The 17,678-nt window shown below is 39.1% G+C and overlaps 1 protein-coding gene across 2 annotated transcripts in view; it reads right to left on the bottom strand.

The window, feature by feature from the left end:
• Positions 1-2,043: 2,043 nt before the first annotated feature.
• Positions 2,044-17,678, bottom strand: part of LOC126251958 (phosphoinositide 3-kinase regulatory subunit 4) — a 209,624-nt gene continuing 193,989 nt past the window's right edge. For both annotated transcript variants that reach the window (XM_049952721.1, XM_049952722.1), the window contains exons 27-28: positions 7,546-7,721; positions 2,044-4,165 (exon numbers count right to left, since the gene is read on the bottom strand). In XM_049952721.1, the coding sequence (XP_049808678.1) occupies positions 3,940-4,165; positions 7,546-7,721 (402 nt within the window). In that variant the 3' untranslated portion in view covers positions 2,044-3,939. The remainder of the gene's footprint in view (positions 4,166-7,545; positions 7,722-17,678) is intronic.

The following is a 17,678-nucleotide window of genomic DNA, read 5'->3' as shown; positions in this document are numbered from 1 at the left end:
AGGTCCCAGCATTGAGTGTAGAGTGACTCCTTGTGCCACTGTTTCACTTGTGGATTTAAAGGTTAAGATCTTATTGTCAACCTGATGTGTAAGTTTGGTACACTGTTTCCGATACACCTGATAGGTGGACAGAAGTTTCATTGATGCATCACTGATTTTGTACGCCCATAGTTTTTTTAAGAGAGGCTCACGGTTTACTGAGTCAAAAGCTTTGCTGTGTGGATACCGCGTTCTATATTACTATGTACTTCATTGAAGAAACTGGTAACAGCAGTGGTCGTGCTTAGGTCTTTCCTAAACCCATGCTGCGATTTGGTAAGCATTTTGTGTGAAATGAATTTCCCTTCTTGGTTGCATTAAGTTGACAGTCATATCCACTTATGCTATCCTGCAGAACAATACCTGCTGAAACATCCACCTTGGAACTTATTCTGGTGTCCATAATATTATGTTGTGAGTGAACCTATGATTATAAAAGGCACCATGAAACCTGTGCACACTGCCAAAAGCTATATTCAAAACAGAAAGGAGCTGGTTACTTCCAGCAAAAGCTGAAAACTTTAGCTGCATTACAGACATATGGCAATAGAAGGAAACGACCCAACCACACAGGTGTATGAAAGGAAAACAATAACCTACACATAAAGATGAGTAACTCATTCATTAGACATATACATATTTATCTTGCAAAATTCTGCAATTGCACAGTGTCAAAATTGATAACAAATAATCCTATATTGCGTTGTAATCTTGTTACATTGGGTTCTGGGACATCAAAAGCCCTTAGGAACATTATGCCTGCTTTATTAATGATTCAGCAGGAACTCATTCTGGTCAAACAATGGCCAGAAAAGAAACTACTCTCAAAGTAGAGTCATGTGATACAAAATGTTTCATTACCTCCATGTATGTCAAACAACTGGTACTCAGTACGCTCATCACAGACAGCAATACAGATCTGATCGGTTTGCAACACTAACAAAAAGGCTGCTCACAAGTCACTGGAAGGGTTCTATGCAACACCAACTGCCAGTCAGGCTTCACTGCCTGGAGACAGTGGCCGTGTATCTGTGTGTGTGTGTGTGTGTGTGTGTGTGTGTGTGTATTTTCTACTTCAGAAGAAGGGCTTCACCCAAAAGCTTAAATATTTTAACAGTCTTTTTCGTTATGCCTGTCTATGACTCAACATCTCCTCTGAAAGGTGACTAACAGACTAACAATCTATTCTATCCATATTGTTGTTATTCCATCCTCAACTTTCCACTGTTTGATCATGTCTTTCTTAAATTTTTCTGTCCCATTTTTAAACTAACTACTCATCAAAACTTTATTTTAATTAATGGCAGCGGTTTCAACTGTCATGTATTATCATACAAATATTTTAAAAAAAATTAATTTCACGTACATATTTGTCTCTTACTAGCTAAAAGAATAACCATCAAAATAAACACAGAATACTCATCTCTATCTAATCCTTTTTGTTACAATGGCCAACTCCTTACTTGTCTCTCCTTTTTAGTCCCACCACTCCTTCAAGAAGTAAAAACACCCAGATTGAGCAACTCCGGTATCCATTACCACGCTAGACGGTTTTTTGGAGCCCTGTATAAGCAACAACATGCAGATGAATTTGTACAAAGATAATGACAGATTTAGATAGCTTATTGCTGCAGAATAATGATAATGCAGCATATTTGGTCAACAAACAATGCTGCTCCCTTGAAAAGTGTTCCTGCATTGTGACAATGAATTGCTTTAATAAATAATATGATTATCAGATGACCATGTAATATCATTGAGTGTAGGAGTAAAGTATTTCTAGGAATAAGAAACAAAATTCTGTTTCTAACTTAGTTATGGCTACTTACAAGTCACCATTTGTCTTCCACAATATAAAAAATACCTCCAGGTAAAGGCCCACCACCTACAAAACTTTGTATGGGTGCCCTTGTTCACATCAGCCAGACTTCACCAAATGCTTGTGTCATTCACAGTTGAGGGTGTTGAAACAATAATGTAACTGTTAATATCATTTATTACCAAAAACATTACAAAGACATTGTATTACTCACAGTTCACATATATACAGAGTAATATATCTGGACAGTATATGTACCAATTATTTTTGGTACTACTTTATTATCACAGACATTAATATAAACTACTACAATAATAAGAAAACAAATTGTATGCAATTTTTAGTGATGTTCAAAAATGTTTCAGTCTTATCATCAATGTGAGGATATCATTTAGTGAGCTATAAAAAGTAGTATTTCCCTAGGTAAGAAAATGAAAATACTGGCAAACAAAAGGAACATTATTTTCATTTTGATTTACTACACATCCAGGAGACACAAATATGAAAAAAAATCCACTCTTCTGATATTTTCTGTGCTAGCATATTTTCTCAAATGGATTCTTAACATAAGAACATAAATATGGTAAATAGTAAGTCAGTGAAAACACTTGTTTGATAAAGTTGCTAATGAATTACTATGAAAATAGTTGATGCTGCAAGTCTTGTGTGCCGAGCAACCCAGATGCATTACTTTGGTCACGTTACTTTATGATAGCTACAGAATGAAAATAAATAATTTTATTCATGTATTTACAACAATAAAATTACCTTTTCATGAACAGGGATTGGTAGGAAAAATGTCAGTCATAACTAAAAGATACCTTCCTCAAGGATAATTAAATAGTATCCCCTCAATCTCAAAAAGACTTTAAATTTTTCTATTGCTGTTGACTTACTACATTTAGAAAAGAGGTCTTCAAATCATGTTTTAAAAGAATGGTTACACAACAGCCTGTCAAGCATTCAATATCAAGACATGATTGAATAAAGGATAAAACAGTCTGCTAATTATGGCCACCACAGTAAGATCTTTAACCTGAGAAACATAACTGTGAGGCAAATTATTCAATAGAACTTGGCTTAGTACGATCGGAGATTATAAAAACACTTCAAATTGTATTACCATAACAAGTTTCCCTAAAATGCAACTTAAGTACAAAGCAGCTTCAGAATAATAATTCAAATGACATTCTCTCTGTAAATATGAAGTTTTCTAGAAAATTATCCTTGGAACAAAAGCATAACACCAAGCAGTCTCTGAGGTCAAGTTAAACAGATTTACTTGAGTACGGAAATTGAGATAGGATAACACATTGTAATCGAAATTAATTGCCAACATAGTGCGGGCGCCCTGAGTTAGAATATAATCTATTAAGGTCATGAAAAAAAGGCAAGTATAACAAAAAAAGAAAAAAAAAGAAAAAAGAAAAATCTTTATCATACAAAATTCTTGTTCACATAAAGTGAAACAGTCAAAACAGAAAAGGGACATTAAAAAATGAGATGTGTATGAACATTATTGTTAATCATTATAATTTTAAACTGCACACCTTGCATTAATGGCATTACCATCTTCAAAACTATTATAGGAAATGGGGCAGGAGGAGTTAGATATAATTAAGCTATAAAATTATCAGAACATTTCTGTTGTAGTTGCTGTTCTCCTAGTCAACAATTAATTATTATATTTAATTTGTCAATGTGTATAATATAAAAGCAAACAACACAATTCCCACACTAATAACTGAAAGGAATGCAAATGGTGTGTAACAGTACCAATGATATATATGGATTGGGAACATAATTAACGCTACGAAAGAAAATGACGTTACTATCAAAACAGAACTGAAGAGAGCTTATTTAGAGTCATAATGAATGCTACTATATACAAGACTGACTGACAAACGTCTCTGAACAATGTAACAGCCATAGCGACTGTATTGTGGAATGTAACGGAAGTATTGTCGCCTTATTGCCTCACAGCCATTTCCTTAGCGGAATAACAGCGGTCTTGTAAGTTTGTAAGTTTGTATAGGCTACAGTAGACAGTGGAGGACTATAATGAAAACTAGTTTACACCCCTACTTCCAGACCTTGATAACTCCATCGCGAGACCCAGTAAGCAGGAAACACTGTGATGCCTGACACATGGCCACTTCACTAATCCAATCATGATGGCCTGCCTGAGGCTGGTCAGGGCCCGGGCGGGGCGCCTCTTCATTACTGCGCTGTCTCTGGACTCCCGCAGACTGTGATCGTGGCTTCTGCACCTCTTGCACTACATTGGTTCCATCCACTAACCGTGACCTGTAAATAAAAAAAAAAAAAGAGAGGGAGTTTTTGCACATCTCCTTAGATAAAGTGTGTTTACTCCAGGAGAATATTGCTCTAGCTATCTTTTAAATATGCACAAATATTTAATGCAGTCGAATGAAGTAGTGATCTTAATAAACAGTTTGGGGCCACAAACACTATGCATGAAATACGAAAGGAGAGGACAAACTGGGATCTACACTGGAGTCCTAAATTAAAGCAATAAATGGAAATGTTGTAAGGCTGCACTTATGTTGCCACAAAACCATATAAACAGGTGATAGTAAAGCAGGAACACTATAAAGGATACAGGACGTAAACAACTGCAACATGCATAGTGGTAGACACAAACGTTCTTCATTTTTTTGCAACTTAATGGATTTGCACACACACATTCCGACAACTGATTAATGTGCTCAGTATGGGATGTGACAACCTCCAGCAGCAATACAGGCCTGACAGTGATGGAGCATGCCACAAATGATGTCATCAATCTCTTATTGAGGCAAAATGCCCATTATTCTTGCAGAGCTGTGCACAAGTCTTGGAGAGTGGTTGGTGGATGCTGAAGTGAAACATCCTGCATTCTGGACATACTCTATAGGATTCAAATCAGGAGAGTGAACAGGCCACACCATGTGTGCATCATCTTCCATTTCCAAGATAACATAAACCACCTCTGCTCTATGAGATCGAGCATTATTGTCCATCAATAAGAAGTCTGGGCCCACAGCATCTCGCAACAACTGCACATGATGTTCCAAGATCTCGTCACGATACCTGATAGCAGTTAAACCTTGCTAATTCACCTGTACTATTTCAAGAGGAGGTATTCAAGTGGTCAACATAATCGCTGCCCACAGAATTACAGATCCTTCTTGATATCGGTATCTTTCCATAATGTTTGGGTCCTGAACTCGTATTCCACAACGTTTGGGTCCTGAAATCGTATTCCACATTCCCTCCAGATGCAAATCCATGGCGAATCACTCTCCATACTAAATCGAGATTCATCTGTGAAAAGAACATTGGCCCACTGTTCAACCTTCTGGTAGCATGTCGATGACTCCACTCTAGACGTTTTCTCCTGTGAAGACATGTCAGAGGTACACATAACAGCAGTCTCTGACAATAAAGGCCACTCTGCCAAAGCCTTCTGTGCACAGTTTGCCTCAATACGACACGTTCAGAAGTGCACTTTCACTTTAGGCAATTTTTCACATTTTCAAAACCTGCTTTTTTTGTACACTTCATTGGTGTTTTTTCCACATCAACTACCTTTTGTAATACTTCATTAGATAAATAGTACTGTATTTTCATATGTTCCAGCACAGTGTCTTTGTTCATTCATTTGTTTTCTTTGTATGTTGTCATACCGCGAGTGAAATTTTTTCCCATAATAATGTGTGATACATGTTAATTAGACTGAGAAGGGGGGGCCAGAGAGAAACGTGTGTGTGTGTGTGTGTGTGTGTGTGTGTGTGTGTGTGAGAGAGAGAGAGAGAGAGAGAGAGAGAGAGAGAGAGAGAGAGAGAGAGATATGTCCAGTGGAGATGTGAATTGAGGGAGTAGGTGAGAGAAGTGGTTCAAGACTTTCTTCCTTCTTTCTTTTCGTCTATCTCTCTCTTTCTTTCTTTGTTTTTGGAGGCAAAGAATGGCCATGCAAACACACATATTACTTTTAATTCTTTTAATCAACTTGCCATCATCCATTTTCATTAACTGTTCATAGCATGTCAGTCTCTGTTCATGGATTGCATTTGTAATCCTATGCATATTCACACATACATTAGTGTCCAAAATTAAAGCAACAAACCACTATTCCTCCGTCCTGTGTCTAATTCCTAACATAATCATACAAACTGTCAACAGGTGTCCGTTCAGTCACTGTCTGCATGAAAGATAGCATTCCAGCCAATGATGATGCCAGGGCAACTGCAAAATGGGGTAGTGTTTGCCGAGTAGTCCCACATCCACTATTGCTGTGTACACAGTCACAGAAGGTGCATTATTGCACAGGGAAGGTGCCTACCAGACTCTCTGCGATGTAGGGCCAGAGGAAGAATGGAAGCAGAACAGTTGGAAACCAATGTGGCCCAATGGCTTAATGTGAATCATTCTATTGTTTCTCAAATGTGGCGACAGGTTATAGAGAGCAAAACTGTATCCCGAAAACCAGGGCAGAACCAACCACATGTGACATTAGAAAGAGGCTGTAAGGGCACGATGGTACCACCTTAGTACTGCACGGCAGCTGCCTGCCTACAACAGGACTGTTTGGAGTCCCTCTAGAAGGCAAACTTAAGACTACTGCTTGAGGCACCACAAGAAAATCACTAGTTCAGTTGTAAAATTACTGCATCCAAAACAGGATTGTCAATTCATCTACAAACCTGCACACATTCTATCAAGTAACATTACTAATAGAAGGGATGAAGGAAATAAGTGAGCAAGTGAAACGTTTGTGAGAAGAGAGGACTGGTTGGAAAATTGGAAAACATTTACTCCATAATCAGTGCTCACAAGCAAGTGCACGCATGCAAGTGTGCATGCGCATGCACCTGCACATGCACAACACACACACACGCACACACACACACACACACACACACACACACACACACACACACACACACGTATAAATTTTTTTCTGCTAACCAACAAAATGTATTCCTCTTTTGCTTGAAAGATTTTTATTCAGGCTGACTATCAGTCAATATGATACTCAGAAGAACAAATCCGATTATGTCACAATACTCTCAGTTTGCATGATCATATATAGATGTAAGTTTAAGGAACAATGTTACATGTATTTCAACTCTGCTCCTCTAAGATACTATACTATATTAAGATAATGTTCCAATACTCATGTGGTATTGTGGTAAATCAGGCTGTACACTAATCTCCTGGGTTACATAACAAACTTTGTTCCATTTTCTTATGTGAGGATATGAAGCACTGCCATTAGGGTGTTAAACTATGCAGTTCTCTTATTATTGGAGAAGAGCATATTATATCCCAGAGCCAAGTTTTACATTTTGCCTTTTTTTCATAACTTTAATGGATTAAAAGCAGCATTACAATCTACCTGTAGCATCATAGTTATTATTCCATAGGAGGAGTGCAAATTGATACAGAAAAAAGGTATCATTGTCACAGAAATGAACTTTAATTAGGCAATACAATGAACAACAAGAACTACTATTACAATAACAACAGTACATATACATACACCTTAGCCAAGTAAGTATTTGCTGCCCAATGAGGACAGCACTGTGCAGCAGTTTGACAGTGAGATTGCTGTGGAGGCTGTGAACATACACTGTATTTGGAATGTTATAATGTCTACACACAAAAAAAAATCTTGTACTTACTTATAACAGACTGTAGATGGTGTTACAGAATCATTAGCAGCTGGTATAGCAAGATATGACTCATTAGGGGACTCTAAGTCCCAGAATCTGACCCTCATATCTGTTCCTCCAGTAATCACAAATGGTGATCGGTCTACACATCCAGCATACATTGCACAAACACTGTTTTGGTGAACCTGTTATTATTAAAATAAAAAAGAAAGAGTAAAAACTTTGAATCTCACACACACACACACACACACACACACACACACACACACACACACACACACAAATTGTCAGAAACTATTTAAATGTAAAATATATAAAACACTGAGACATAAAGAAATGCAAACTAAAATATAGACACCAAAGCAATTGCATTACTTCAGAGAATATGCTAGAGTAAGCTGAACATCTGATGTGTCCTAATGTGCAACATGAATGGTGGTCCTTTATTTCTCTCTCTTCTGCAGGAAGAGCTGGCACTGGTTACTCGTACATGCCAGAGGTCTGCCTTTCATCCTCAGCGGAACCATCTCTTGGGACAGTACAGTGCTTGACTAATCTAGTCATTTGATTGTAAAAAAAAAAAAAAACTTGAACGGAACTTTTAAAAGCTTTTTAATATATCCACCAGTGGATGTTAGTAATAACAGAGCAGAAGCAGTACACCGAGACAGTTAGATGCCAGCATGATCTTGGCGAGTGGCCATAGTCTGGTACCGTAGAGTGCTTGCGCTCATTTGTATCACGCTCAGTTGCTATTCAGTATTGAACCCTGCTCTGGGCTTGGACATTCTGGCTTACATTCTTGATGTTTGTTCATTGATCCACTCATGTCAATGCTGGTTTTGTTCATAGTGATTACGGTGTTGTGTTTGCCTTTGGTTCCTGCATTATGGACTCCAAGTTTATGGAACTGTGGCAGCAACAGCAATATTTTGGGGTCAGCAGGAACAGCAGTCTGCTCTTCTGCATCTTGTGCCTCAGCAGCAGCAACAACCACCACAGCAGTTGGAGGGCACTGCTGTGCTACCAACGACATCCACGCCCCCCCCCCCCCTCCACCCCTTCAACGAGGTTTCAGAGAGCTGAGATGTCTACTTCCAACATTTTTACTTGCATTGTCATCTGCATGATATTTCTACTGAGTGGAAATGCGATTTACTGTTGTCTTCCGGTAGTCATTTATATTAAGTGGTGCAGAAACTACAGCCACTCTCAGAACATAATGACTTGTCTTTCAGTGCTTTCTGTGCTATGTTAACCAAAACTACAGTCAGCAGACATACCTTGCTGCTCCTGGAATTCAGTTTAATCAGTGTCATAAACATGGACATTCATATTCTGCTTGGGCAGCTGACTTGTGGGCTCTTGCAAGCAAGTGCAGTTTTACGTGCCAGAACTGTTACATTTCGTTAAGTGGAATTGTTGATTTGAGATAAGATTGGTGTCTTGTCCCTAACAGAGAGGTCACTGCTAAAGCTTTGGCCAAGTCAAATTCTAGTCTTCATGAAATGCTTAAAATTGCTAAGTCTTCTGATGTTGCTTTGGCAACTCATCATGCTTTTCCAAATGAAATTCAAATTTCTCAGGTTGTAAGTGGAGGTCATCTGATGATTCATCCTCTGATTCTAAGTCTCATCACAGTTGACAGGCATCTGGAACACTAGTAAGTATGTTGCTGATTCTGGTCCTGCCCTTAGAGTTGGGTGACCTCCTTTTTAATGTTAACTAGGCAGGTCAGAAACGGCCCCCCCTCCAGAATCGCATCATCAGTCAAACACATCACAGATGTTACAGTCTTGTCCTGAGTATGGCAGCAGGCACACCAGATGCTGATACCTGCACCATGCTGCATGGTGCTGAGCTTGTGGTAAGAGTGGTGACCTGGCTGTTATGTGTCAATAGGCAGTTCGTTGGACACATGCGCTACTACATCAGGACGGCAACATGACCGTTCACTCCATCATGACTTCACCATTAGCAGTTTCCCCAGCTGGCATCAAAGATAACCTTGAATTTGATATTACTTGGCCAGGCCCTGGAATTCCTTAATCAACAAGGGCACATGTTACCCCAGGGCCATTCCTCTTCTCAGAAAATTGTAACTGGCAGCTAAGTACAAAAATGATGGAACAAGTACTAACCTTTTTAGTGGTGCACTCCCTGACTGCTACTAACATTTTTGGTGTACACACCTTTACTAGTTTTGGGTTCACAGTACCGGACCAAGTTAATTTAGTGTCAATCATGGTGCCTTTTTCTGATCTTGATGCACTGTGCATGGTGTATAAGAATATATTTGAAAAAACACTCAGATGTGCATGTAACTTTACATCTCAGATTCCTCTGAAGGCTTTGGTAGTGCCTAAGTTTTGTAGCACTCACCTGCTTCAATTTGTGGTTCATGAGGCTCTTCTGGTGTAAATGTTTCCACCAGTCAAGGGCAACTCCTTGCCTGCTCCCTCAATCAGAATCCCCAGCACAAACATTTTTTCAGATGGCCCCACCCTGACCACTCATGGCAGAGGGTGGACATCGATTTTGCTGGGCTGTTTCAGGGAGCTGCGTGGCTGTTAGTTGTGGACGCCCTTTCCAATTTCCTATATGATGTGTGCATGTTGTCCACTACCTCCCTTGCCACCATCCCTGCCCTTGAGAGGGTTTTCGCCATTGAGGTTGCATCTTGCACTCTGGTATCAGACACTGGGCCCCAATTTACGATCAGTTCAAGGGCTCCTGTTGCCGCAACAGCATCAAGCATCTGACCTCCACCCCTTTTCACATCACCTCCAATGTGCAGGCTGAATGCATGGTCCATACTTCAAGACTCAGATGCAGAAGGTCTTGTACAGCTTCCTCATGACTTATTGGTCCACACCCACCAGTGGAATTAGTCCAGCTGAAATTCTACCAGACTGGAGCCATCACACCCTGTTAGACCTCCTGTGTCCCATACAATGTGCCCATTCTGCTTACCAGTCTGCCTACAAGAAGGGTGCCTTTGTCTGGGCTCACACGTTCAGCCAGCATCTGGGGTAGACCAAAGGTATCATCCTTGCCCATGTGGGCCAACAGCAGTACAACGCTGTGGCCAGGAGCATTCATTTGCTCCACCGTTACCAGCTCTGTCTTTGACTGCCATTGCAATTGATGTCCTCATCTTTGCCTCCTCTTTTGCCTCACATACCACACACGAAATACCTCCAGCCAGATTTCCCACCCCTCTCTCATCCCTTCCCAGTCACAGTATGACCTCTGCCCCTGTACCCCCACCAGCACATGGGCAAGTGATGGGATCACAGTTTTAGAATCTATGGAGACTGGACCACTCCCTCTGCCCCAGCCGTGCCCCTTCTCAAGAGGAGAGGAATTTAATATCCCCGTTACCCAACATTATCGATGACAGGGCAAAGGCGTTCCAGCAAGACTGAGTCATTCATCATCAGAGGTACCGGTACCACTGCAATGTCACACGGTCTCACCAAATAGCAACCTGAATCTAGGCATGCAACACAGCTTAGTGTCACACCCTGCATCATGCCTAGTTGTATCAAAAGCTGCTACTCAGTATTTGACCCTGTTCTAGACTTAGATATTCTGGCTTACATCCTTTGTGTTTATTCATTGTTCCACTCACAAAAACACTGGCTTTGTCCACAGATCACAAGAGCCTTTTAGGCACATATTCTTCAAACTTGTACTCTTAATATCAGTCCAACAGATTTTTTTTCTGGGCGGGCACATTAAGGACACAATGTAATTAAACTGTAAAATATTAGGACCAATGTATGTTGATTGAAGCTTTTGAGGCACCATTAGTCCAGTACATTACTGTAAACCTCTAGGCACATTGTCATTGTGATACGAAATCACCATAGCATTTCAAGCTGATTTACAGAATAAAAAATCTATTTTATTTATGACAGTCTGACTGCACAATGGTCATTTTCCTATTACAGCATGAACAGCTATTGCTAATGACAATTATCATTTTCTATGTGGTACACTGTTCTACAGAATGAATATTACAGAATATAAGTTTATATTCAGTCACTAGCCACAAACCAATGTGCCATACATACGAGTTTACATCCTTGTTATAATGAATGGTGAACTAGCATATTTGTCACTTCAGACTGTAATGCTGGTTGTAGTTTCGACTGTGTCACTGTAACAGGTCCATTGCCACTTAGATAGATGCTTGTGCACAAAAACTAAAGAAGTTACAACAGTCTGCATAAATCAATGCTAACGTCACACATAATACCTTATAAAAATTAATAGAATGCAGATGGTTATAACCACAGTCACAAACTAGTGTCAGATGACAGCGGAGGTGATAGTTGTTACCAATGATCACCCTTCACCAAGAGATAGAGCACTTTAAGAGGTTACAACAGATTTTAATTACATATAATTACACAAATTTGCCAGAATTCAAAATCATCCACACATATACTGTATTTTGTGGACTATAAGACGCTATGGACTATAAGACACAACTTAATTTTCAAGCAATTTTTTTTTTAAACAGCATTTTTACCATTTTTATTATTAGATTGCAAAGCAAGACTGAAAAAATCCTTAGTTTATACAACCGTGCTGCCCTTTAAAATCCCTGAAAATCCTTATCTGAACTTTCTTGTTCTCCTCCTCCTCCTCCTCCTCCTCCTCCCCCTCCTCCTCCTCCTCCTCCCTTCCCCCCCTTCTCCCTCTTCAGCTTCTTCATAGTCCTCTTCATATATCAGATGGCCATTGAGAGAGTTACTTATGCCACACTTCTTGAAAGATTTAACACTAATGTCTTCTCTCACTCTAGACCACGACTGTTTATTCACTGACACACTCATTTGATTGTATAAGGGGCGTTCAAAAAGAAAAGAGCCTGAGTCTGGAATGCGCAAACCGATGACAGGAGGATAATATCATGGTATATGTAACAAAGTGTGGTTCCGACCAGAGCACAGAAGCTCACAGCCTGTCGCTAGATGGCACACATGCATGGCACATGACTATACAGAGCTAGCAGCAGCATGCACCAATCGTCCAACACTCCCAGTTGCATTGCAAACAGTGAGATGGAGGCGTCAACAGAAGAGCAAAGAGGTAGTGTTCATTTTCTGACAGCAGAAGGAGTAGGAGGAACGGACACTCATCGATGAATGTCACAAATATATGGTGAACACTGCTTGTCCCTTGGAAGGGTCAAGGTGTGGCACAAGCGCTTGGGCAGGTGTCGTTAGCCAATGATGCATGGTTTGGAGCACCACACTGCATTACAGATGACATCATCCAGCTGGTGGATGCACTCAATACCCAGGACCGCCAAGTGACAGTGAAAGCCATAGCCACCGTGGTCAGAATGAGTGTCAGAAGTGTTCACACCATCATGAAGGAATGACTGCACATGCGCAAAGTGTGTGCCCAATTGGTGCCTCACAGTCTTCAACCACACCAAGAAGCATGTTGAATGGCCCACTGTCTTGCTCATCTGCAGCGCTATGCTCGGGAAGGGAATGTGTTCCTGGCACGAGTAGTGGCTGGAGATGACTCATGGTGTCATAACTTCAAACCAGAATCAAAACGACACAGTCTCCAGCTGTAGCATCCAGAGTCACCACCACCAAAAAAAAGCCAAGGCCATCCACATGAGTGCAGGAAAAGTTATGCTGACATTCTTCTTTGACCAAGATGGCCCCCTTCTGATTCATTTCCTGTGGCATGGGACAACAGTGAATGCCCAGCATTACTCACAAGCCTTGACCATCCTTGACCAAGCAATCAAATCAAAATGACCAGGCAATCTCACCTGTGGGGTCATTCAGCTCCACGAAAATACAAAGCCTCATACGGCCAACACAGCCACAGCACTACTGCAGAAATTCAAATGGGAGGTTCTCGGCCACCCTCCATAGAGTCCGAACCTCTCTCCCTGTGATTATGCCATTTTTTGTCCCCTTCAAAAGGCTCAGAGGGGCAAACAATTCACCTTGGACGATAATGCCCAGCTGTATGTGCAGAATTGGTTAACATCGCAGTCCTGAGAATTTTATGACAGCCATTCACCGCCTTCTGTCACACAGTGGGACAAGTGTCTCAACAGACAGGGTCAATACTTCTAACATACAGGCACTGGTTTCTGTAATTATGCCTCTGACTCGTTTCTTTTTGAACGCCCCTTATAGGTTGTTTTAAAGCTCCCCCTCTGTGTGAATTCATGTTGGGTTTTTCCGTCGTCCATTTGTTCCACTCCTCTCTCACATACACAAGTGGTTTATTTACTGAGACATCAAGAGTTTGCAATTGTGAAGTAAGTATTCCCAGGACAACAGCAAGCTCTGTATTTCCCTGCCTCAATTTCTCTTTCACAGAATTTTTCAAATGACTACTAAACTGATCCAGCAAAAGACGAGAAATCTTCTTCAATAAAGCACCTTTTCTTTCTCCCACCCACTGTTAATCCACAATTTCATACCAGCCTCATCCATCCAGCCCTTGCCATGCACGTGAACAACAACACCGGGCAGTATTTCAGAAGGTCTTGGAATTGTTTTGCGCTAGAAAATGATCATTGGATTAAGTTTAGTACCGTCAGTACACACTGTTAGAATTAATACAAAAAATGATTCAAACACATGCTCATAACCTACTGCTACAGCGGAATTTAAAGGACTTTAAAGGTGAAGTTGGCTGGTACTACAGGTTTATGAAGTGTCATGGACTTAGCATATGAACTAAAACCAAAATATCTCAGAAAATGCCCAAAGAATATGACGAGAAAATACTATCTTTCCATCACAAAAGAAAACAAGTGTGGAACAGTGAATATGGAACAACAGTGTAGCACATTTTTTTCATGTTCACTTGTTTTGACAGTTACAGTTTTAGCACCTTTGGCAACAGTTCTGTTACTCAAATGTTAGAGGAGTTTTGTCCATATTCACTATTTGGCTTAGTTCCACACAGGCTTTCTTTCAATGCTGAATAACAAAGAGACAGAAAGATAATATTTTCTCTTCATATTCTTGTGGCATTTTCTGAGATATTTCGGTTTTGGTTGCATGCTAAGTCCATGATATTCATAAACCTGTAGCACCAACCAATTTCATGCTTACAGCCTCTTAAATTTCACTGTAGCATAAGCTTACGAGCGTGTATTTGTATCATTTTTGTATTAATTCCAATCCCATTTTGACAGTGTCCTTGAATCCATTTCAGTACGTCGTCATCTGGATTTGGCCATTTTGCATTCAGTCCTCTATTTCCACATTTAGTCTTGCCTTTTTTTTTTTCATTTCTTCTTTACTAGCCCACTAACTGCAAAAGCTTTTTTCTGTTGGTAGTGGGCAAAAATGCCACTCTGTTGCTCTATTTCCATGTTGTTCTGCATATGCTACTACTTTCAATTTGTAGCCCACGTCATATGAACACCCTTTATTTTTTTCCATTGCGAAACTAGCTACTGGCAAAAATATTGCAATTTTACTTATAACACAAATCATTTTCAATTCGAGTTTGCTGGCACCGTAGACAGCAATGGTACATCATAGGCTAGACAGAGTTCTGTATTTGTGATGGCGGGGCACAGTATTAGCAAGCTCGTGAATCCCTGCAATTCAAGTTCGTTGCATCGGTGCACTGCTGCTGCAAGTCTAATCCATTGTTGCCAGATACAGATAGGTTTTCCATGGTATCAAATATATGGCCATTTTTAAAACTGGTGGCAATTTTAAATAAAACACTGGATATTTTTATATTAATTTTGAGTATAAGATGCACACAAATTTTGGAGGCAATTTTAAAAAAGTGTGTCTTATTGTCCGTAAAATACATTACATAGTATGAATGCAGCATCACGTAGCATAGCCATAAAATGTAACACATATTTAAACTTAAAATGTATTTTATAATTAATTGAGCAATTATTCATTTTAGCTGATAGTAGAGCTGCACGTCATTTGAATAAGATGTAACCCACGTAAACTCTAAGACCACCATTGAAAACATCTCAAAAACATGCTCAGTCTAACCAGGCTATATATATATATATATATATATATATATATATATATATATATATTCTTTAAAGTTGATTATATGTATGCAAAATATGTATTTTTATTAATTATTGATGAAAAGCAGAGTGAGGATTAAGTGTGAGATTGGAAAATGACCAGCGAGAAGGGGAGGGGTGTATCTCTCAATGCTCCTTTCAACAAGTTAACTGCAAGCTTAATTTACTGTAAATTTAATTGGCGAGTCATTTTACTGAAAGCTGGAGCTGTGTTTGCTGTGCTTGCATATAAGAGGAAGCAATGGGGTGCTGGGAGTCTTTCACAGTTCGTCACTTGACAGGGAAGGATCTTGTGTTTATGTATTACTTCGATGACAGTTGTTGATCTGCAACTTGGCCATGCTGCTTTCGTTCACTAACATTTGGCGGATGTTAAACTCTGGACATCAGCTCGGAACATACAATGGAACCACACAGACTGCTCTGTCCTCTCTGATTTTCTTCATAGTTATAGGATTTGAAGAACAGTGCTCAGACATCAGTTTCTTAAAGCAGTACAGTGCAGTCCTCAAACAAACTCAAAAATATTGTTGCTGAAGATAAGAAGATTTTTTTATTGTTGTTAAGTATCAAACAATTGTATATTAGCAATGAATTTATTGGCTGTTCAATACATAGCATAATTGCACTGTAAACAACAAGTATCTGGTTCAGTTCTAGTCAATTGCGTTTTTTTTTTTTACTTTTTTGAATTTCATATTAATTCACAAATAGAAAAGTTAATTAAGAATGAGGTTGAATCATAATTTTTAATACAAATATCATCATCCTATATTTATTTACTGATCGTTTGAAAACAAATTAAAATCTGATACAGATGTGGCAAATGCTTTTTTTGTTAAATGAAAATAATTATATGCATCAATAATACTGTACAGTTTCTATAAATGAAAAGTAATTAACCGATTTTCTATTTGATGTTTCAGATTTTTCTATGAAATTTACTTTGTTATGAATTTTCATATTTCCATGTGAACAGTAATTAAAAATAAGAAATGTTATTTTTATTAAAAGTTTATTATGAGTCCATATTTGTTAATAAACACTGCCAGCTGTTAACACATGTGGAATTCAAAGAAGTACAAAAGAAAAGTGTAATTAGCAAGATATGAACCAGCAGTTTCATTTTTACAATCTGATTATGCTACACACTGAACTACTGAAAAATTCATTACTAATAGGCATTTCTTTAATACTTAACAATACTCAGAAATATTGTAATATTCAAAGGTAGTTTTTTTTCAGTTTTGGGGATTGTGACATATTGCTTCATGAAATTGGTGTCTGAGCACTGGCCTTCAAATCATATACTTTAACTTTTTGCAAATGAATGACTCCTTCACATTTATGAACCAATCAGACAATAGTAGTTTTCAAGGATCTGTTAGCACTTGTTCACAAACATGCAAGCTTCAACCAATTTACAATATTTGATGTTTTTAGATAGTGCTCCACAAGTATCTACTATTTGAAATATTGTGAGGCCACCATTCATGGGTTTTATTTCTATGAATGAATAAATAACTGCATTTTAATTTGATTTACGTATTTTGTCTTGACTACTGTCACTGCTCACATTCATAAAATTATTATTTAATTTTAAAATGTGGCTGACAAATTTGACCACTTGTAACACATGTTAATTCAGTTAGTACAGCCAAAAGATATAAATGTAGTAGTTATCAACCCATCCCAGAGATAATTCTGCGCCATTCATTTGCCCAACCTGCTTTAACTGATATCAGGTTACTCTCTAGCAAACATGGCAGGGATGGGGGCTAGACTTCACAGGGTCTTGGGTTTATATGGGGGCATGAGAGTGTGACAGCATACAGTGCAATAAGTAGAAGTTAGGAGAGGTTCATATATCAAATAATTAGTGAACTTTTGATGATTCCCTCATGGTACTTAAAACTTACAAGTCCAGCACATAGGGCCTACAAGAAATGTTGCTGTTCAGTACTTAGATATGTTGTTGTTGTTGTGGTCTTCAGTCCAGAGACTGGTTTGATGCACCTCTCCATGCTACTCTATCCTGTGCAAGCTTTATCATCTCCCAGTATCTACTGCA

This window comes from Schistocerca nitens, chromosome 4 (genome assembly GCF_023898315.1).
Source record: "Schistocerca nitens isolate TAMUIC-IGC-003100 chromosome 4, iqSchNite1.1, whole genome shotgun sequence".
In the NCBI taxonomy this organism is placed as follows: Eukaryota; Metazoa; Arthropoda; class Insecta; order Orthoptera; family Acrididae; genus Schistocerca; species Schistocerca nitens.
Note: the sequence above shows the minus strand (reverse complement) of the source record. Positions and strands in the feature narration are given on the sequence as shown.